The sequence below is a fragment of the Chiroxiphia lanceolata genome, chromosome 7 (assembly GCF_009829145.1).
Source record: "Chiroxiphia lanceolata isolate bChiLan1 chromosome 7, bChiLan1.pri, whole genome shotgun sequence".
Classification (NCBI taxonomy): Eukaryota; Metazoa; Chordata; class Aves; order Passeriformes; family Pipridae; genus Chiroxiphia; species Chiroxiphia lanceolata.
In genome coordinates this window covers 16,021,754-16,042,823 of record NC_045643.1, presented here as the reverse complement: position 1 = coordinate 16,042,823, position 21,070 = coordinate 16,021,754, and the positions used below count along the sequence as shown (strand labels likewise).

The following is a 21,070-nucleotide window of genomic DNA, read 5'->3' as shown; positions in this document are numbered from 1 at the left end:
AGGCTACTCAAAACAGAAATGAAACAAGAAAGACAGCAACACAGACATTTCATATGAAGAGCCCCCTCCAAAAAGGGCAGAAAAAGGTAATAATCAATTAAGGCAGCTGAAATATAACGTGAATTACATATTTAGAGAATGTTTGCTAACATAAAGAGAAGGTATATACCTTTTGCTGGAGGAGCTTCTTTTTTCTTCATAATAGGTATTTTTTCTTCTGGAACAGGCCTCTTGGGAAGCTCAGGCACTTGAAAGATACCATTAATGTTTTAGGTATTTACTTCTATAACAGTGGGAACACAAAATGCAAACAGACATACAAATACATACTCAAAACATACAGCTATGATTTAACAGGGTTTCATTGTTATGACAAAATAAAAGAGCAAATATTATATTAGCTACTATTGTGTCCATTCTCCCAGCTCAGCCAATGAGACCATCAATAAATATGTTTTTAACTTCAAGGGCTTTTTTGCAGATCAGAAGATTAAGAGACAGTTTGCCATTTTAGAAGCAGCTATTAAAGAAGATTGTAAAGTGTCACAGTGGGAAATTTGCAAAAATACAAACATTGTAACAAACAATTACTGAATTGCTGTATTAGATATTTAGTGGTTTTGCTACTTTTCCATATTTTTCCCTAGAACTATGATTCTAAAGTAGCAACTCAGGCATTTAATAGGTTGCATCTCATCATGTTATTGTATATGTCTTAAATATAAATTGCTGATTTTCTTCCAAAAGACCCAAGCACATCTAGTTTATCACCTGACTTAACTTCAAGCACAGAACTATGGACACATTAAAAGTATCCAGCAGTTTATACCAAATTTGTTGAGTAAATGAAATATTTAAAAAACCCCACTTAATTCTTCTGAAATCAACAGACTTTCCCTTTAACTACAGTGAGGCAAAGGTTTCAACTAAAATGTATCTAACCTTCTTTTTGTACTCCAAACCCCAGAAATATTCATAAAAGTTTTACAATGACAGGAGTCCCACTGGCTCTGAGCATACTGAAGGAAGTTTGGAGCACGTATGCATTAAACTTAGCTACTATGACAGAGTCAAAGGAAATTTTAACCAACACTAATCTTCCTGTTCAGGATTAACTTGGCTTTTGAGGTGTGCAGCCTCACCTTTTCTCAACTATGAAAAATATGCCAATCAATGTGTCGAAATTCTACTGCAAACAGTGTTAAATATAGTTTTGGCATTCACTAATTAATCAAAAGAAATTCTGAACTTCTTTTTGGGGAAAAGACACTATGGAATGATTTGGATCAGTACTGGAAAGGATGTATTTTTAAATACTCTTAGATGATTATGTAATTTTGGAAAATCAGATATCGATGATTCATATCTTTATATTATCATGTATCGAGGTCTTGGAATGACCTAGTTCCCCTAAGTAGTGAATATCATGTTCACCCTGTACTAACAATGTAGAAAATGTATACCAGTACCATAAAAATTAGTCCTAAGGGAAACACCTACAACTAAGAGTATTTAAATGTGGATATTCAATAAAACTTTTGTATCTTTTTTTTCATGTCCCTTTAGGACAGAAATAGACATCAACCATAGGGGTTTCAAAGATTTGTGAGTGGAATTCAATGTGATTTGTGTTCCTAAATCACATATCCTATCTATTTTCTAGACAAATATATTTTTTGTCTGTGATTGCAGATATCACATAAGCATTTCTAAGTATTTCAAGCACAGTCTTATAGCGAAAGTGGATTCCAAATGAGGATGAAATTAAGCTCAGTTAAATTTTCTTAGTGGGTTATACGCAGTTCATATGAAAGAGGAATGAACATGTATGACATGGAACATTTAAATTTATAGAGGTAGTAGTAAAGAGTAGACATACAGTCATCACAGGTTTTCTAAACTACATACTAATCAATAAACATCTTGAAAAAAGGCAGACTGTAAAGCACATCAGAACATCTTGAAACAAATCTTTGGTATTTTAATGGAATGAAAAGATACTACTTTTTCTCACACAAACCCTAAAGTATACCTCTAACTGGTGGGGGAGCCTCCTCTTCATACTGAGGAACTTCTGACTCTTCCTCCTCATATTCAGCAACTTCCTCTCCATAATAAGCAGCTTCTTCTTCATAATGTGTGACTTCTTCCTCTTCATACTGAGGAACTTCTTCCTCATAGTGACTAACTTCTTCATAACGGTGAACTTCCTCCTCGTAGTGGATTACTTCCTTCTCATATCTGGTGGTTTCTTCCTCCTCATATTTTGGAATTTCTTCTTCCTCTTCATACTGAGGAACTTCGACATATGCTTTTTCTTTTCGGACAACTGTCTTGCGTACTTCAGGCACTTGAAAAGATATCAATTAAAAGAACCTTAAAATTTAGCACATAGATCTTACTAATAATAAGGATCACAAGGCATTGCCAACTAGGAATTAACCAAAGGAAGAACATTCCACAGAAAACAAACCGTACTCACTGTACACAGAACATACAAGACACAAAAAACATTTATAACATATTTCAATGTTCTATCCAGTATACCTTTGGCTGGTGGTCTTGCCATTTTTTTAGGAGGATAAATTGGTGCTCTTTCTTCAAGGATAGCTCTCTCTGGTACATCAGGCACTTAAAAGATACATTACAATTACATTTAAGAATTTTTAGACGCTTTGTTTAAAAGCAAAAATATTCTTGGCAAGAAACAGAAAAAGATATCTTACAAACACATGGTTGACATGTAAAAGACAAGTGTGCTTATTGACACTGGACATGTAGTTAGGGGAGTCACTAGACTACTTTTCAATTAAGAAAAAACAAACTTTTCAAGATACCAATATAAGCAGCCAATATGATTCTTGCTTCATCCAATGTTGCCAACAGTGAAGCTAAGCTTGCTGCTGGGCAGAACTTAAAATCCAAATCCATCCAATTTCAAAATCACTAAATTTCACTCTCCACTGTAGCAGCCCCTCTCCTTAGCAGTGACACTTTGCACTACCTAAGGAATAGACCAAGAGTCCTTCTTCACTGGCAACAAAAGATTTCCCTAGAAAACCGTAGATGAAGGTGAGGGAGCACCTGGAGAAAAACTTTGAGAGTGACTAACAATAGATAAGACCTCCAGTCTAATTAAAGGCAAAAGAATTAATTGCTCCGTGAGGAAGGTATTTTTCCTCTTCTGTCAATTACTTTACAAAGTGGTTTGTTTGTTCAGGCATGGCAAGAAGCCATTCCCTATAAAAGTAGGAAAATTTCCAGAAGATTAAGGTGTGGATAAATTCAGTATTTAAGATTTATTTAGGACAGAATGCATGCTATGTTTAAGCAGCATATTCTCTTTTACAGAAGTGCATGGATGTTGTCTTCTGAAGCAGATGTCAATATAGCTGGAAACTGCACAGAAAATTACTCTGCCATTTTAACATCTGGGAGACTTGTCAAGTTAGAGAATAACTTTGGCCTTTTCTTCACAGATTGGAGATTTTTTTCTGAGATGGAATCTCTTCTGTCAGTGATAGATTTGAGAATTTCTAGATGATTTCTTCATCACGAGCTACAGTGAGCATAGATGAGTGGCTGCCACAAGTCTTGATGCTTGCCAAGTGGGTGTTATTTTTGAGGCAATGTGAAGACTGTCTAGCTCTAAGTATTTTCTGGTAGAGTCCTGCTAGATATTTAATTAAAAGTGCCAGGTATATTTGCATTTGAAATCTTAAACTAAAACTGATTGGAACCGGTAACTTTGGTGGATTTGATAACACAAACTGCATTGTGCATGAGTGCTCTTTTCAGAAAACTCGGGTTCCTTTGGATTCTTTTGTTTCAGCTAAAATACCTCTGCCTGGCATCTCATTGGAGAACTGTTGCATTTAACATCCTTCTGCTTTGACCTTTTTTCTCCAGACCAGCTGGCAAATTAGACCTGCCTTACAGAGAACCAGTCAAAGATTGTCTAACTACTCATGATATGCCTGTCCCCCCCTCATTAGAGACTAAATAGATTATTTAGCTTTACACTGATTCGATTGTATTAATCTTTCATTATATGAATATGATAATACCATTTATCAAGAGTAGCAGGTCTAAAAGTAGTAAGTGTGAGGCATCTTGTGGGCCATTTTTCACAAATCAATAAATAGTCTTCAAAAGTGAAAGAGCAATGAATTTTCTTTAAAGGTTGTGCACTTTGTTCAAAGCCCTTGAGCAGGCAGATCCATTACATGATCGTACTAAGTGTCTCAGCCATGTAGGCAACAGTAAAGTTAATGATTTTTTATTTGACCTTCAGATTTAGGTGAGGAATTGCTCTTAGAAAACAGGAAAGGATCTGCTTTGGTTTTGGAAAAGAAAGTATGTTAATTTAAATGAAAGAAAAGGCTGCCCTGTTTCCACTCAAAGGCTGAACAGGTGGCAAGATTTGTGAAGGGGGACCTAGTGAAATTTTTGGGTTCTCCTATGACAACAGCAGTGAGCCAGGAGGAAAGAATTAAGTCTTTTATGAGAATGGAATACTGTCTTGTGCTATTCTACAATCTTCACTTTCATGACAGACTGGCAATAAGCAAAGCATGCGAAATTTTCTTTTGTTCTCTCTCTGGTTTTTTTTTTTTTAAAGTAGGTGACAAGATGTAAATTTGGACAGGACACAGAATCTCTTTAGTCTTCATACCTGTGTATGAAATCTCCTTTTCTGTGTGGAGAGAAATGGATACTTCCTCTGAAATAGCCCAGTGTTCTTCTTCTGTTGGTACTTCAAAGACAGAGTCTAACATTAATATTTTTTTCTCTGGTACAATATCATGTACAATAATAAATATCCCACTTGGAGTTTCTTATGAAAATCATTATTATTTCCTGACACCTCCCATACTCAGAGTAATTGGTGAAAATGTCTGTAGTGTTTCTCAAAGACTCTGTAAACTTTCGCTTGGGACTATGGTGGATCATATTGATAGGCTTGGTAGTGTTAGGTTAACAATAGGACTCAATGATCTTAAGTGTCTTTTCCATCTTAAATTATTCTATGATTCTAAATTTGAACCTCAAGAAAGGTGCCAGAACAGTAGGCTTGAAACTCTGGTCATATTGCTTGAGGACAATATATTCATAGATTAATCCATGGGCAGGAGTACCTTCTGGTGGTGGAGACACTTTTCTTTTTGGAACAGCAACGGATACTCTTTCTTCTCTGGCAACTTTCTTCTGCACTTCTTGCACTTTAAAGATAGTAATTGTAAGAATACTAAATTCTAAAAGAAATCACACACCTTCTGAAGTTCAGAAAAAGAATAATGGACAAAATTACAGGAAAGTAGTACACTAATACATAGAAAACATACTTGTAATAAACACAACAGTCACATGAGACATACAACCATAAAGACATGTAAATTAATTGAGAAAATGACCAGCTGAAGCTTTAATGCATAGTAGTTCGATATGCATTAAGTATTTTGAAGACCAGTAACTTGGCAGGTTGCAGAAATAAATTGCTTGGAAAAATTAGACACTTTGAAACACTGTTTTAGTAACAGCAGAAATGCAGTTAAATATTAAAATAATATGTACTAGTATAAGACACATAATATTAGAGTAATAGATATGTAGACCAAAACAAATCAAAACCAAACAGAATATTCACATATTGTGAAGTAAGATGGAATGATTGAGATGAAAGTAAGATGTAAATATTCTGCCTCCAGACTCTTCAGAAATGCAATCCAACCACAGAACACCACACATACAGGGTACGTAACAAAATCATGTTTCAAACACAAGAAAAGCACAGAAACAGAGGACATATTTGTAATTTTGAGACCCATCACTTGAATATTGACAATGTTATAAGACACCGATAATTTTTTTCCAAATGTGCTCAAATTTATTTAACTTCTTCACTGAGTAAATGTCTTCACTCAGCTTTGCAAGGCACTCAAGCACCCAGTGATCAATGAAGTTAAATAATAGCTAGAAAATGCAAGGAATGCAGGTGTATGACTATTCTCTGTCACCCTCTGCATTCTTTTCAGGGGAGAAGACAAAGGTCCTTTTCATTTATAATCAAATCAGGAGAGACAGATTTGATTAACCAGGCAGACTGTGAGTACAATGCACATGGACATCCAATATTTAGAAGCCCTCTCTACTTTCAAGGACTTTTGTATACCTTTAGCTGGTGGAGCTGCCACTTTCCGTTGAATTGGAACAGGTACTTTGTCTTCTGGCACAGCTTTCTTGGGCACTGCTGGCACTTTTTTAAAAAGAGTTTATTTTAAAAGATGCTGAATTAATCACAGTATATGAATATAATCAGATGACAAAACACAAATGTAGAGACTTGACATTTCTTCAAGTGAAAAAAAAAAAGACAGCAAACACTGAACAATACAGTTTATATTAGATAACTAGACATATACATAAACCACTACTCTGAAACAAGACTTCTCTTGTGTAACTCTGAAAATGATATACCTTTTTTTGGTGGAGCCTCCTCTTTTCTAGCAACTGCAACTTTTTCTTCTGTGATAATTTTCCTGTGCACTTCAGTCACTTAAAAATAACATGTAAGATTATTTTATTGCATTACTTGAAATACAGATATATGTAAGTTTTTTCTACTTATTCTGATTGTTTAAAAAGAAAGTGCTAAGTGAACTTCAACAGCAACAAAAACGAGACACTGCAGGAAAGAGTAATTTACAGCCATAGCACAAAAATGAGTAAATAGTCAAAAGACAGGGGAGATCCAGACAGAGGTTACAGACACTAACAAACAAAACTGTATTTAAGTAAAATGCCTAAACACAAATACTGCTAGGCCAAACTGAAGAATCTCCATGATCATAATATTCTGTTTACCTTTGGTTGCTGGAGGTTCTTCAACTTCGATCTCAAAAGTGGGCACCTGTTTTTCTGCAGGTTCTTAAAAAGATTGTGCAACTTTAGAAAATTTGATTGATTTCATCAACAGGCATAAGATAGAAGATGAAATAAAATAAATCTCATCAAGACAGTACAGGTCACAGATGTCATGGTAGACAAACAAACATAAGTACATGTTTAATGTCGAAGAAATTTGATATGAGAGATATATTTTGTGTCAACATGCAAATATGTTAAAGATGGAATACAGCAAAACAATTTTTTTGCAACAAGAACAAACCACTGCTATACCTTTCGCTGGTGGAGCCACCATTTTTTTAGACAGAGGGACAGGCACTTTCTCTTTAGGAACTGCTTTCTTACGAACTTCAGGAACTTTAGAAAAATGAGTAAGATGAGAAGGAAGATGAGAAAGAATATTAAGATGTAACATTTGAAATTGCCTTCTACTTCACAATGTATTTTACCAAGTTAGCACAAACAATAATTTTCATGGTACAAGAAACAATCATTTTCAAAGTATAAGACAGAATTTGAGACAAGCATTCACCACTGCAAGCAGACACCACTTGTGTCAACATGTACAAACAGGACAGTAAGACAAACATAATCCCCTTGAAGATACATCACCGGGCTGAGGAACTGATTTATACCTTTAACTCCTGGAGCTTCCTTAGGAGCAGCTGGGACTTTTGGTTCAGGGACAACTTTCCTGTACTTCTCAGGCACTTTAAAAAATTACAATATATAGTTTTACATAGAGGCATAGTATTACTACAACATGAACATATTTCTTTCATACAAAAAAGCCACAAACGGACGTAAACATAGAGTGGCAACATAATGTTGAGTAACGAAACAATCAACATGTTGTAGTGCAAAGAACAGATACCTTTTGTGGCTGGGGCTTCCTCTCTTTTAGGAACTGTTACTGTTTCCTCTATGTAGTAAGACTCTTCTTCAGTCACTTTGAAAGAGTAAAATATAAAAATACTTAAGTGCTTGACATACATTACTGTCTTTATGGTTGCCCTGGTAAGCAACAAAATACTTGTAAGACATGGATAAGCAGTGTGCATTCCTAATAGACACCTCTGGTATTACAAAACCTACACTCAAGCCATTCTGCTCTCTCTGAGGCCAATGGAAACATTCCAAGCAACTTAAATGCAACTGAGAGACTGAACTCTCATCTTGAATTTGCATGGAATATGAAAATGCTCAGTCCGTTCCTTTGTTCACTAGTTCACTAATGTTGGAATTTGTCCATTTTGAGAAAGCTTCTCTCCTAAATACCAAGAAAATTCCTTGATAAAAGCTGACCCTGGAAAAATCTTTCTATGGTGTCCCTTTGAACAGAAATTGAGTCAATCAGTGTTATTTATTGTCCTTCACAGTATCATGTTACCACCAATAAACTTACAGGTGGAAACAATACAGTCAATTTATGCTGAAATTGCCTGAGTAATCACAGGCACCATGATATCCTAAAGGACCTTTATTTCATTCAAGTAACCTGGCGGAAGAGGAACTTCCAACAGAGGATTTTTGTAAAGAAGGGCTGATAGATCTCAATATCCAAGAGATACCTCATTATTTTCCCTATATCACAACGGATTAACTACTACATTTTTCAAAAGCAGGTAATAGAAATTGTAAACGTTCTTAGTATTAAAATTTGTAAGTTAGGAAATGTATTTATATAGTAGTAAATTCTTCCTTAAAGTAGATATTAATCCACACTAGTTTTTGGTACAAAATAAAAATTACTTTTTTGCTTTTGCCTAGTATTCCTGAATTGTTGTCATACCTTCAGAAACCTCTTCTCTGTGAATGGAGATAGATACTTCCTCTGTTTCTTCTTCAGACCATTCTTCTACTGTTGGTTCTTTAAGGAAAATTATTAGTTTTAGTATTTTTGGTGGATGGATAGATGGAGAGAGGGAGGGATTGATGGTTGGAGAAGATGAAGAGCAATTCTTACAAACTCTATATGACAATGACAGATATGCATACAGTACAGAAAGTGCTGTGCAGATACATATGTACCATTTGCTCTAAATTACATGTTTTGTCCATGTGTGTTGTTGTATCTCTCTAATACCATATACTGGTCAACTGTCAGTTCATCAGAATGCCTCAGCTCCCCAAACTTCCCTATCACAACAGCTGAGGTGGAGGAAATAAGAGTCAAAAAAATGGAGGTTCCTCCATGATCCAAGTATATGAAAGTGAGAAGGAAAGGAACAAGATGAGAAGAATAAGTCAGGAACCGAAAGAAAAGCCTGGAATGTGCACATCAACAAATGTGACTGTGTCAGGGAAAACATCAGCTTGTTCTGGGCAAAAAGTTAATTTGCAGGAGACAAACAGAAATTAACACTGCACATATCCATAGGAATATAATTTGCAAGTTCATCTTTTAGACAAAGGATTTTCATATTTGCTTCTAAAAACTCATTTATGCTTATGGAAAATATAAATTGTCTTCACTGGATAGTTATTAATGGGTTATAAAACCAGACAAAATGCTGATTTGTTACGTTGAAGCAGATTTTATGCAGAATTATGCTACCTTAAAACTGATCTGTCTTCCTTGAGTATGAGAATGTGAACTGAAAGCTGGGGGGAAGCTAATACTGCAGAGGGAAACAATATTGTTATCTGCAGGGCTACAGAGAGCTTTGTATAGAGTATGACAAATGGATGGTTACATCCCTAATTAGAGGAGTCTAAACTAAACCATATATCCATATTTGCTACTACAAATTTATGAGAGCCTGATCTGAAGATCACTATATTCCGTGGTAGAGTTTCCACTCCTGTCAATGTGGTGGGATACTGGCATTCAAGACTGAAATGGTAAATGACACTCAGAAGGCTCTTAGCTGCCTGCAAATCTGTAAAATGTTCAACACAAAACTCATACAAGACAACTAACACAAAATTTTTGTGTATTTTGATCTTGGTGTTAGAACAACAGACTTGCAGACAAAGCTTAAGTTTCTCACTCGTCTGTTTATAGTGTACCTTCAGGTAGTGGGATTTCCTCTGGAATGGCAACAGATATTCTTTCTTCAGTGATAAGTACTCTTTCTTCAAAAGTGGCTTTCTTCTGCAGTTCGGGCACTTCGAAAGATAATAATATTAAATGTATACTTTTCCAGTTCCTTTGTGAGAGCAATGTTGCAAAATGCTAGATTTGTTTCCAAAGAATTGCTTAAGGGTACTGAGCACATAACATATAACAGAGATTCAATATTCAGAAAGAATATTTTTATAGGTATTGCACAACATATACAACATAATGTAATGATTCACTGTCACTAAATCAGAACAGCAGAATTCACAGGGGAAGCACAAATCAACAACTGATTACAATACAGAACATAAAAACATAAGCTGAGAAACAGCATGTTCTTGTATTCTGCTGGAAAGCATACCTTTAGGTGGAGGAGCCTCAATTTTTTTAGGAACAGCAGGAGACACTTTCTCTTTAGGGATAGGTTTCTTAGGAACTGCAGGCACTTAAAAAAAGTATTTGCTTTAGAATCTCTGGAGTAAAAACTGGCAAATGCATCATGTAAGAGAAATGTGTTGTTCAAAAAGACTACACATAGACATATTTTGTTTACAAAACAAATTAAATGTTCTAAAGATAACTGTATGTTCTAAAAATACTGTAGTCTAAAGACTACAATAAATGATATTGTGGTGAACTGTATTGTACCTTTTGCAGGGGGAGCTTCTACTTTAGCAACATATGGAATTTTTTCTTCTGGAGCCGGTTTCTTAGGTACTTCTTGCACTTCAAAGGTATTAATTATAATATTATTAGCTAAAACTAACTGGTGCTTTAAAACTGCATCTATAACACATTTATCCACAAAACTGACACAAAAGATACATATCTAACATAACTGAAGTACAAATAAAACCAGATCACTTAACAATAAAAACTAAAATTGCACATAAACAGGATATTTAAGATAATAAGAAAAGAATGTTATTTATTTAAGTGTACCTTTAGGTGTTGGAGCTTCCTCTCTTTTTACAACACCAATTTTTTTCTCTGGGGGAGCTTTCTTAGGCACCTCTGGCACTTAAAAAGGACAAAATATAAGATAATTGAATTCTGTATTTCAAAGATTTATTGGAGCATTATAGATTTCATTAATCCATTTATAAGAATATCAAGACATACCATATAACACATTCATACACTTAACATAGAAAGATATAAGACAAGAGCAACATATGTTTGGAAAAAAAAATAAAATCAAACCAGTTGCTCAAAGACTGTCAAATTATTTAAGACTGAATTCTTAACTGAAGAAAGAGTTGCTCAAATATGTTACTTGGCCTTAAAAACTCTCATACATGCACAGAGAATTATACATAAAAAGAGAATTATACATAAAAGAGGATTATGCATAAAACCAAACATGATTACATACAGACTAATGGGAAAATAAAATTCAACAGGTAACATACACTCCATCAGTAAGCATGTCTTTGGCATGCAGATGTTCTCCTTTGGGAACACAAATGTACTTTTTCTTCAGGCACAGGTTTTTTAGCAGTTTAGAAACTCTAAAGGTATTAAAATTCTTTTAAGTAATCTTTTTAAGGCTTTTGAATGTCTTAGATGAGAACATACATCCAAGAAAACACACAAAGACTGCACGTATCATATGCTTATGTTGAGAAATGAATAACAGTTAGGAAAACAGGACAATAGCACGTGACTGGTTAAAGCTCACATTCAAAAGATACTGTACCTTTTGCTGGGGGAGCCACCTCCTTTTTAGCAACAGCAACTTTCTTTTCTGGAACAGGTTTCTTAGGGACTTCAGGCACTTTGGAAACATTGTCAAAGTAAGAGATCTTTAGCTCTCAGAACACTTATACAGATTTTAGTAATCCAAGATTGTTTTATAGAATGAACACAGTGCCTGGACAAGGAGCTGAGCACTGCAACCAACACAATGTACAGCCTTTTGGACATGTACAGACTATACAAGAAAGACACTGTGATACAGTATAAAACTCCAGTGTCAAAGTCACTGCACTATCCCATTTCATGGGACTCTATTGAAGTAAAAACACCCTACCCTTGTCTCCAAAAGCTACACAGCCTAAATACAAACAATAAGCACAAGACTGTTAGGAAAGAGAAGGGCTCAAGCTGAGACAAATTCCAGTTGTAAGTTTTTATAGCACAACTGAAAAAGCAAAAATGGGCAATGGAGACAATGCCAAATCAAATAATGCATATGGACGTAACACCAAACCAAAGACACAAAGAGAGTAAATTCATAAGATATTCAAGAAAACACGAAATATAATACAATGAAAGACAATTTGTTTGGGTTTTGCTTTTTTCTTTTTTTACTAGGGCAGTAGAAATACCTTTAGCCGATGGAGCTTCTGTTTTAGGGACAGCAATAGGCTTTCTTTCTTCTGGAACACGCCTCTTTGGTACCTCAGGTACTTTAAAGAGATAGGTGGTGATCATTTAGGAGACAGTTCAAATTCTTGGTAAATCACAGTAGGCTGCTTTCAATATGGTGTATAAGCAAACAATCTATATCAAAAATTATGCTGTTTTATCAAATATATACAATATACTCATCTCAAAAAAGCTATTAAAAGAATTATTTAAAGCAGTGTTGAAGAATAATAAGATTCAGAAATGCAGTAGGGCTTGAACTTTGGAGAGCAGAGGCATAGAGAAATGAAAAGATCTCAGTTATTTTATGCTATCCTCTGGTAAACAGAGGATTAGAGACAGATAAAGTGAAAGTTCAGAAAAATGGGGTGCACAATGATACAAAGACTTTATTCACCTTCAACGTGAGGGATCTCCAGTTCTGTAGAAATGACTTCTTCCTCCTCCTCAACTTCCCTTTGTGCTATAATAGGAATTTTAAAGATATTAAATTTTGAGATAAGAAATATCAATATCCACAGTAAGTCTGAAAAACTTGAAGAAGATATTATGTGTGTCCAGCACACAATGGTCACTGAAACATGTATGCTAACACGTAAAAAAATTTAATACCAAAAATCAACAGCAAATCTCACAATGAATTTGATTCAAATTAAAACAAACAAACAAACAAATAAACTCAAATATTGTTTAGCCTCACATCCTTAATCAATCTACCTTCAAGTGGGTAAACAGCTTCATAGAATCTTTCTTCAACTGTTTTCTCATGCTCTGGTGGCTCTTCAAAGAAAAGCATTTAAACAATATTAAGATAAAATAGTTGAAATGTTGCCATTTATTAGGTTAAAGAAAACTAAGGCTACATCACACAATGAACAAAAAGAAGCAAGGCATACTGAAAGACAAATATACAATGTGTCTAAATATGTAATTTGCCATACATAAAAATAGATCAAAAGAAAGTCTAGTGGGATTGATTGGTTTTGATTTGGGTTCACAGATTTTTGGTTTTGTACATACCTGTATCATATGAATACTCTTCTTCTCTGTGGACAGAAACTGACATCTTTTCTTCTGAAACAGTCCATGTTTCTACTGTTGGTACTTTAAAGATAGGATTTTGTTTTAGTATTTTATATTCTAGATCCAGATTAGTGGTAGTCAGCATGTGAGTTTTTATCAAATCTTTATCTGTATTGCACATTAAAGTACTAGACATATTTAGACAGTCAGTATTCATATTCTAAAATACTGAACACAAAACAAGCACACAAACATAATATTTAGTATTTGTTAACAAAGACTACAGACACAGACACCTTTAACCCAAACATTTGAAAACAAATGCATGCACAGGCTTTTGGAAACAGTACATCAAAAGAATTCCAAAGGCAGTTCTTCAAAGATATTTTTGGTAACTTGGACACAATTATGCTTATTATGTAAGGATGGGTCAGCAGGCAGAATAGATGAAGAAAAAGCTAAATCACACTGCAATATTCTGTAGGCTGCTTAAACATGAAGCAAAAGTCTAGCCACAAACATGTTAAAAACAGACTTTATGAAAGACTAAAGCATGGTACACATACTGTTTAAACACTGAGAGTAGTTACGGTGTGACTAGTACAATAGATCCACATACATACGCACAGGCCCACATATTGACAAGATGCACAGAAACACACAGGATGCTAGAAAAAATGTAAACTGTAATGGAGAGATGCTGATCTGTACCTTCCTTTTTCATAACTTTTTCCTCAATGACCATTGGTGTAGGTTTTGATGGTACAACTTTCTTGGTAACTGTTGGCATTAGAATTTTGTTATTCAGTCAAATATTTATCAAAGAGATTAAAATAATTCTACAGCTATCTAGCAGTAATATTGAAAATACAATAAAAAAGACAAAAAGAAGCTAACTCAGTAGCTAGGTCAGGCATCTTGGAACCACACAAAGCAGCAAAAGGAATGTGATTTTTCATTTTATTGTTACTGTCCAAAGGGGCTGGATAACTCAGGGCATTTAGCACACAGGTAATTTCCTGACATATATTGAATTGCAGCTGATAGAATCTTGCTGCAGAATGGGAAATGCTATAAAAAAGGAAGTAGTTTCTGGGAGAATAAGGGTAAATCTTTATTTCATAACTAAACAATTAACCAAGATATCCTGGTAGATGGGTCAAGATGGAAATCTCAGCAAGATGGGAATTTCCCCTTTTCAGCTTAGAAACACACTACTTCACCCAGTGCAATTTTACACTCACTTCCTTTGTTAAAGGATTGGTAGTTAGCATTTGCAATTAGTATTTTCCCCTAAAAAGCTTTTAATCTTATTCTGAAGAATTAAGCAGAAGCTTTTATTAGATTTTTCAAAGACTGAAAAATTGATCAGACCCTTGTTAAGTAAAGATAAAGGGTATGCAGATCAGCTAAGTAACAACAGCCACTACTTTAATGTAAAGATGACATTAAGGTAATTAAACAGTAGTTACCCTCAGCTCGTTTGACTTTTTCTTCTGTAACCCTCTGAGTGGTCATCTCCACTTTTTCATCGACAGGCTTCTTGACAACTGCAAGTAATTCAGGTAGATTTATTTTTTAAATAATCTTGCAAATTATTTTTCTGACACAAACCAGGTAGAATTGGCTATAAAGTTTGTGTATCCTGTGCACTGTTCAGTGCCCACCCTCCCCTGAGAGATATGCAGTGATCTAAATGGAGGACAATTCTCAGATGCGCAGCATTTCCAGGCTCAATAGTTACAACCACACTCAAGGCTAATAAACAGTGAGAAGGAAGGATAACTGAAGCTCAGTTTGGTTTTGCCATCAGTTCTTAGTTTGCTTCAACCACTGTCGAGCAGAGAGCTTAGGTATATAAGGTGGGAGAAGAGGAAGGATTGCCATGACCCTTGCTCATGTTACTGTCCAACACAAAGAGAATTTTCTCCCTCCCAAAAAAATGTGAATAACCAGCATAATTCACCTTGAAGGAGATGCATAAGAGATGTTAATCTGCATGTTCTTGTTATATTTGCAGGAAACTCATACCTTTTTGAACTGTTACTTCCTTCTTTTCCTTCTTTTCAGCTGTAATTGCTGGTGGTTTTCGCTCAGGCACAGGTTTCTTAGGAACTTCAACCACTTAAAAAAACCCAATAAAATCACTTAATGATAAAAAATGTGTTGCCTAAAGGCTCTATAGACAGGAAGGTATTAGTTATGACATTGTAATTTTATGAATTTGAAAAACACACAGAGTTTTGGAGATCCAATTGTTGCAGTAAAATGTTTTGCTTATTTCCAAGTTTGATGGTTTCTCATTAGATCCAAATTCTGTTCCCAGAGGAATACATGTTACTAATACCTAAGACAGTTACGCCATACAAGAAATTTTGAAATATAGTCACTAACATAAAGCATTTTTTGGAAATTTTTCACATAAATTAAACTTATCTAGAACACATGAAAATGATAGAAGAAACATCCAAACAACTAAAAATGAAACATATTATTATAAACTGTTGTCTCATATTAGCTTTTTAAGACCTGCAAAGTCCATTGGCAATCACATTATAATCTATTACAATGTATCCATTTTTATCTGCATATACATCTTGCTGTACCAGGGTCCTTGGCTTATCATCAAATGCCAGTTAAAATTTGTCAGCATATTATGGTTCCAGTTATTGTAACAAAAAAAAAATTAAAAATGTTGCTTGGTTCAAAATACTGATACCACAAGATTAAATATGAGAAAAGAGAAAAAACAAAATAGTATAATAATTAAAATACCTTCTTCATGAATGACTCTTTTTTCTTCATAAGTCACTTCTCTTTTCTCATAAGTTTCTTCCCATTCCTCTTCCCCTTCATCGTAGCCTTCTTCCTTGACATAATAATCATGGTCTTCACCATAATCTTCTTCCCATTCTTCATAAGTTTCTTTAGGCATTTCATATATTTCCTTCTTTTCTTCATGTATCTCTTCTCTCCTTGCCATGGATGTTATTTTGACCTCTTTGGGCTTCTCTGGCAGCACCTCAGGAACTTAAAAAAAAGAAAAAAAAATTGATTATTCGTATCATAGCCTGGAATTTGCAAGGCATGGATGTTCACACTTAATGAAATTATTTCACCTTCACGGACAGTTTAAGGGACCATTTTTTAAGCAGTCCTAATCAGCTTGGATTTTAAATATGTGTTTTTAACATAAAGACAAAAATCAAACAATTGTGTTTGATTCAAGGTACTGCAAAACAAAACACTTTGTTTCCACCAGGTAATTCTACTATTTTTAAAACAGTTAAAAAGAAAAAAAAGGAAAAAAAGTTACCTTTAGGTGGTGGAACTTCTTCAGGAACTTTTTTAACCACCTTTTGGGGGACTTTCTTTAGTGGAACCTTTTTTTCTGCTTAAGAATAAAATATTTATTAAAAAATTTAATTAAAAATAAATTAAACAATCCCCTCAAAAACCAAACAAAAAACCAAAGCCCAACAGTCATGAAACATGTACACACTGTTCAAATACTGTAAGTATTCTGACCTGGCTTTTTCTTCTCTGGAGGTGGAACAAGAGGCAGAAGAATAGGAATAGGGGCAGCTTGTAGGAAAAATGAAATATTTAGAACATAATTTCAGTATGATATGAAAAAAGTTGATTATGAAAAAAAATCCTGGTTTGGAAAAATGGATTATATGATTTTATTGCAGCTACAGAGTAAGAGCAAACAGAGTGCTCATTCTCACAGTCTACAGTAGCTGAATAAATTTATTTTGAGTGGAAATTCCTGTTCTACCCATACTTGAACCCTGAACCTTCACAGTTTTATTTTCTTTGCTGCCATCACTCTCCTATTGTTGCTGATAGCAATTCATCTAGATATGAAATCTTTCCCCACCTGCTGCCCCTGCAAACATTTACCAAATTATTCAGGAAATAAATCCAAGAAGATTGAGCTTCTAAGATTCGTAGTAAGCTAGTGAATATAAGGTAAGTCTAAATAATGTTTGTAGTCTGTAGTCCAATACCAGAGCCCAAGGAGAGACCATTTGCAATATATGTGCAATCCATTGTATGGCTCTAAAAGATTTTTTTTTTTTTTAGAGGGCAGTAATTTAGACAGCTTGTTTAGAAGATATTTCTGTGGCAAAAAGAAGAGATGAAAATAAAAAATTATCAGAGAGGAAGATGGAAGTAAAATGACAATCAAATGAACAACAGACTGATAGGAAAACATGATGGAAGGACTAACTCTTTTTAAGAAAAAAGGCTTCATTCCTACCACTACTTGTGTAGAGTTTTCACCTTCCACACAGCAAAGAAGCCTATCCGAGCCAAGTCTTGCCCATATTGTATTTGCACAAGAACAATTATCCAGATCTTATCACTGAGCTGTCTAAGATTTTTCTCTGAGATTCCCACTGGCCTTCTGCTTCAGTGCAGATATAGAACAAGTACGGTTTATTGCCCTACCTTCAGCTGGTTTTTGAGGTGGAACTGCAACCTTAGCATCAGGAACATCTAGAAAATCAAAATGTTTAATTGACTTAATAAATACTACTAATAAAAATATTCAGTATGCTCTCCCCAAGAATAATAGCTCACGGTGCTTTAATTTTTTTTGTGTAACATACAAGGATTGTAGCTTGCTCCTCAAGAATAAGCTAGCCAACCAACGGATAACTAGTCGTATTAACCTCTTCTGGACAGACTGGATAATGTTACATTTTATTTCTAAATAATGCTTGCAACATTTGGAGTAGGTTCTTAGGAACATTCAAAAAAGAAAAGCATTATATTTCATAAGATGATTGCTACTGATTTTGCCTTCTTGGTTGTTTTTTTTCTTCAGTTGTGCAGAGGACATCATATCTATTAATTGGTACCTCTTCATTGTTCTGTTCCTTAGCAAATCAAACAAAAATAAACTTCGGTGTTTTAGAGAATGTGGCATCCCATACTGTCCCTATTAATGTCACTGATGATGGAGTTATCACAGTATTCATTGCACCTAGTTATGAGAATAAATAGTTCCACATGTCTGTGGATGAGGAATATTTTTTCAGGGAATAAGTTTTACTTACTATAACCAGGAAAAAAAGATTTGAAAATAAAAAATAATGCACTAAATCTATGACAGAGTATAGACATGATCTTGTGCCACTCTTGCTCGTGAACTTTACCTGGTGGCTTCAACTCCAGTTTGATTTCTGCAAAAGAATATTAGATTTCTTTTAGGATTATTGATTTTTCCAGAATCATGTTTCAAACAAACAAATCTGCACATGGCTATGATCACAAATTTGTTTAGAAAAGTTGCTAACCTTTGGTTACCAGATAGAGCTCTGCAGTGCTTCTTGCTTCTCCTCTTGGTTCAAGACGAGCAATTACAGAATATACACCTGCAGCAGCCAAGAATATTGGTATTTATATGCTTCTATCATTCAAAACCAGACAACAAAATCAGATAAAACAGTGGCACTAGCACAGATTTTCCACGCATATTTACCTTCATCTTCTGCATTAACATTGTGAATAGTCATATAATGACAACGACCTTCACTTCTGAAGCTGTACTTGGGACTCTCTCTCAGTTCAGTGGGGCCTTTATACCATGTCACAACTGCATCATCAAAGGACACCTCGCACTCAAAGGTTGCAGACTGGTGTTCACTCACAACAATGTTCTGTATGCTCTTCGTGAACTGAATTGGTTCCGCTGGTTTTAGAAACAAAAAATACATCAATTGTTATTCCTCACCAAGCCATTTACCTTTGCTAATTCCTTCTCATTTTTTTATCATAACACCTAAATTATAATGAGGTAATAACAATAGATCTTGAGCAAGTAGAGTAAGAAAAAGGCATTCCATCTCCTATGAAGTCTTATATATAAGAATGAAGATTAGAAGACATAAGAATACAATTATAACAAGATTGCTGTGCAGATACATTATATAAGAGTGGCCATCAAGGAAATTAAAGATAAAGAATAATTAAGAAAGAGAGAAAGTCCAAGAAAAATATAAGAGTATCAAAGAAAATAGAAGCTAGTATGACTCAGATTGTTTGCAGGCCAGGGAACAATATTAATGATGGTTTAGTCAAAAAAAACTAATGTACCCAAGTATTTCACATACTGTCTAAAGAGAAAGGACAGTAAAATTTTTTATTTACTTCATTTCTAAGTTTGGGAACATGTCTTTCAGAAATTATTTTTATTTTCATTTGTTCTGCTAATGGAACCTCCAGAATGTCTATCGCTGTTGTAATAAAGAGATTCTATATATTTACAAACCTTCAATGGCCAGATCTGCTGTTGTTTCTAGACTGTCAAGCTTGCAGGTATACTGTCCTTCGTCTTCTGTTCTAACATCCTTGATGATGAGTTTGTGTACTTTGTCAGAGACTTGCGTTGAATATCTCCCTCCTATCTTAATAGGTCTCCCATTTCTATACCACTGAGACTTGGCATTTGGGATAGAGAACTGACAAGTCAGTGTGCATGTTTTTCCTTCCTTGAAAGTAGTGTCATGAAGATGCCGTTCAACTGCAGGTTCTATTAGCATGTTAAAACATACATTTTAAGCAGAGATCAGAGAGTGGAATAAATAAAATGTAAATTAATTCAAATACATACTTCAAAAGTACACTTACCAATCACAGTTAGCCTGGCACTGGCAATATGTGGTCCACACACTATTCTGAAATTTCCCTGATCCTCAGGCTGACAGTTCCTAATTCTCAGTATGTGGCGATCACCTTCAATTCTAATTTCATATTTGTCATTGGAGTCCAGTTTCTGGGTTCCCTTGTACCATGAAAGTTTAATTTCTGGATAGTTAATTTTAATCTCACATTCAAAGATAGCATCCTCATCTGCTAAAACCGTCTGATTTTCAATGTCTCTGACCAGAGTAATAGGCTGAAAAATATTAGTTTAAATTAGTTTCAAGTTCCCTGCTACGGGTTTGAATATTTCACAAATTAGTCCAAAAACATATTACCTCTGTTTGTGAGAGTCGTTGCTGAATAAAAGCTACAAGTTCATCAAACTCCTGATCTTCCCTTTGAGCTTTTTCTGTGAGCTCAATTTCCTATAAAATGCAGAATATACTCAAAGATTAAAGGATACTAAATGTCAAGCTGTCATGTTTAGCCAACACAGAATTAATTCCTACATGAAATTTTCTGTAACTGTACTGTAACTAGCATATCTTCCCATTTTAACAATTGCAATGAAGTTGTGATGACAGAGCATACTTAACCAGAAGGCCCATTTATTCTTCTTGGATTTGAGCATGCAAGAAATTGAGAACTGTCAGTAAAAGACCTGAGGAGGAACCAGAAATTCCTGCACCCTTCCTAACTTCAGAATATGGACACCAAGTCTGTTTAAGTAACCATGTTACCCCTAAGAAAGCCAATGCTGCAGTCACACTGTATCTTACCAATCTATGGCTTTCTTCTGCTTGAGTTTGCTTTAGTAACTCAAAGGCTTGCAGGAGGCCACGGAAATCTGTAATTCCATACATGCGAGCATATTTCTCATATTCTTTGGGATCTACATTTTTGAGAAGTTCCAAGATATCAATAGGTTGCTCTTCCTCTTCTTTCTTTTTTGTTGGAGTGCTATGCAAATCAATAACATAAGTTAAATATACAGCATTTCATTCCTAGAAAGCTGTTTGATGAGAAATTTCATCACCTTAGAACTGCCTT

General features: G+C 34.8%; 1 protein-coding gene across 1 annotated transcript in view; it reads right to left on the bottom strand.

The window, feature by feature from the left end:
• The window catches only part of TTN (titin), a 241,520-nt gene that overhangs the window by 135,400 nt on the left and 85,050 nt on the right, over positions 1–21,070 (bottom strand). The window contains exons 98-131 of the mRNA XM_032694032.1: positions 20,800–20,980; positions 20,356–20,445; positions 20,006–20,273; positions 19,647–19,907; positions 18,858–19,067; positions 18,673–18,750; positions 18,532–18,558; positions 17,822–17,869; positions 16,892–16,948; positions 16,680–16,754; positions 16,139–16,393; positions 15,395–15,487; positions 14,836–14,913; positions 14,075–14,143; positions 13,361–13,444; positions 13,058–13,120; positions 12,738–12,803; positions 12,301–12,381; positions 11,670–11,747; positions 10,913–10,990; positions 10,332–10,415; positions 9,919–10,017; positions 8,699–8,776; positions 7,781–7,855; positions 7,542–7,616; positions 7,180–7,263; positions 6,865–6,927; positions 6,478–6,555; positions 6,173–6,256; positions 5,139–5,222; positions 4,676–4,756; positions 2,548–2,631; positions 2,033–2,350; positions 170–247 (exon numbers count right to left, since the gene is read on the bottom strand). Coding sequence (XP_032549923.1) covers positions 170–247; positions 2,033–2,350; positions 2,548–2,631; positions 4,676–4,756; positions 5,139–5,222; positions 6,173–6,256; positions 6,478–6,555; positions 6,865–6,927; positions 7,180–7,263; positions 7,542–7,616; positions 7,781–7,855; positions 8,699–8,776; positions 9,919–10,017; positions 10,332–10,415; positions 10,913–10,990; positions 11,670–11,747; positions 12,301–12,381; positions 12,738–12,803; positions 13,058–13,120; positions 13,361–13,444; positions 14,075–14,143; positions 14,836–14,913; positions 15,395–15,487; positions 16,139–16,393; positions 16,680–16,754; positions 16,892–16,948; positions 17,822–17,869; positions 18,532–18,558; positions 18,673–18,750; positions 18,858–19,067; positions 19,647–19,907; positions 20,006–20,273; positions 20,356–20,445; positions 20,800–20,980 — 3,605 coding nt within the window. The remainder of the gene's footprint in view (positions 1–169; positions 248–2,032; positions 2,351–2,547; positions 2,632–4,675; positions 4,757–5,138; positions 5,223–6,172; positions 6,257–6,477; positions 6,556–6,864; positions 6,928–7,179; positions 7,264–7,541; positions 7,617–7,780; positions 7,856–8,698; positions 8,777–9,918; positions 10,018–10,331; positions 10,416–10,912; positions 10,991–11,669; positions 11,748–12,300; positions 12,382–12,737; positions 12,804–13,057; positions 13,121–13,360; positions 13,445–14,074; positions 14,144–14,835; positions 14,914–15,394; positions 15,488–16,138; positions 16,394–16,679; positions 16,755–16,891; positions 16,949–17,821; positions 17,870–18,531; positions 18,559–18,672; positions 18,751–18,857; positions 19,068–19,646; positions 19,908–20,005; positions 20,274–20,355; positions 20,446–20,799; positions 20,981–21,070) is intronic.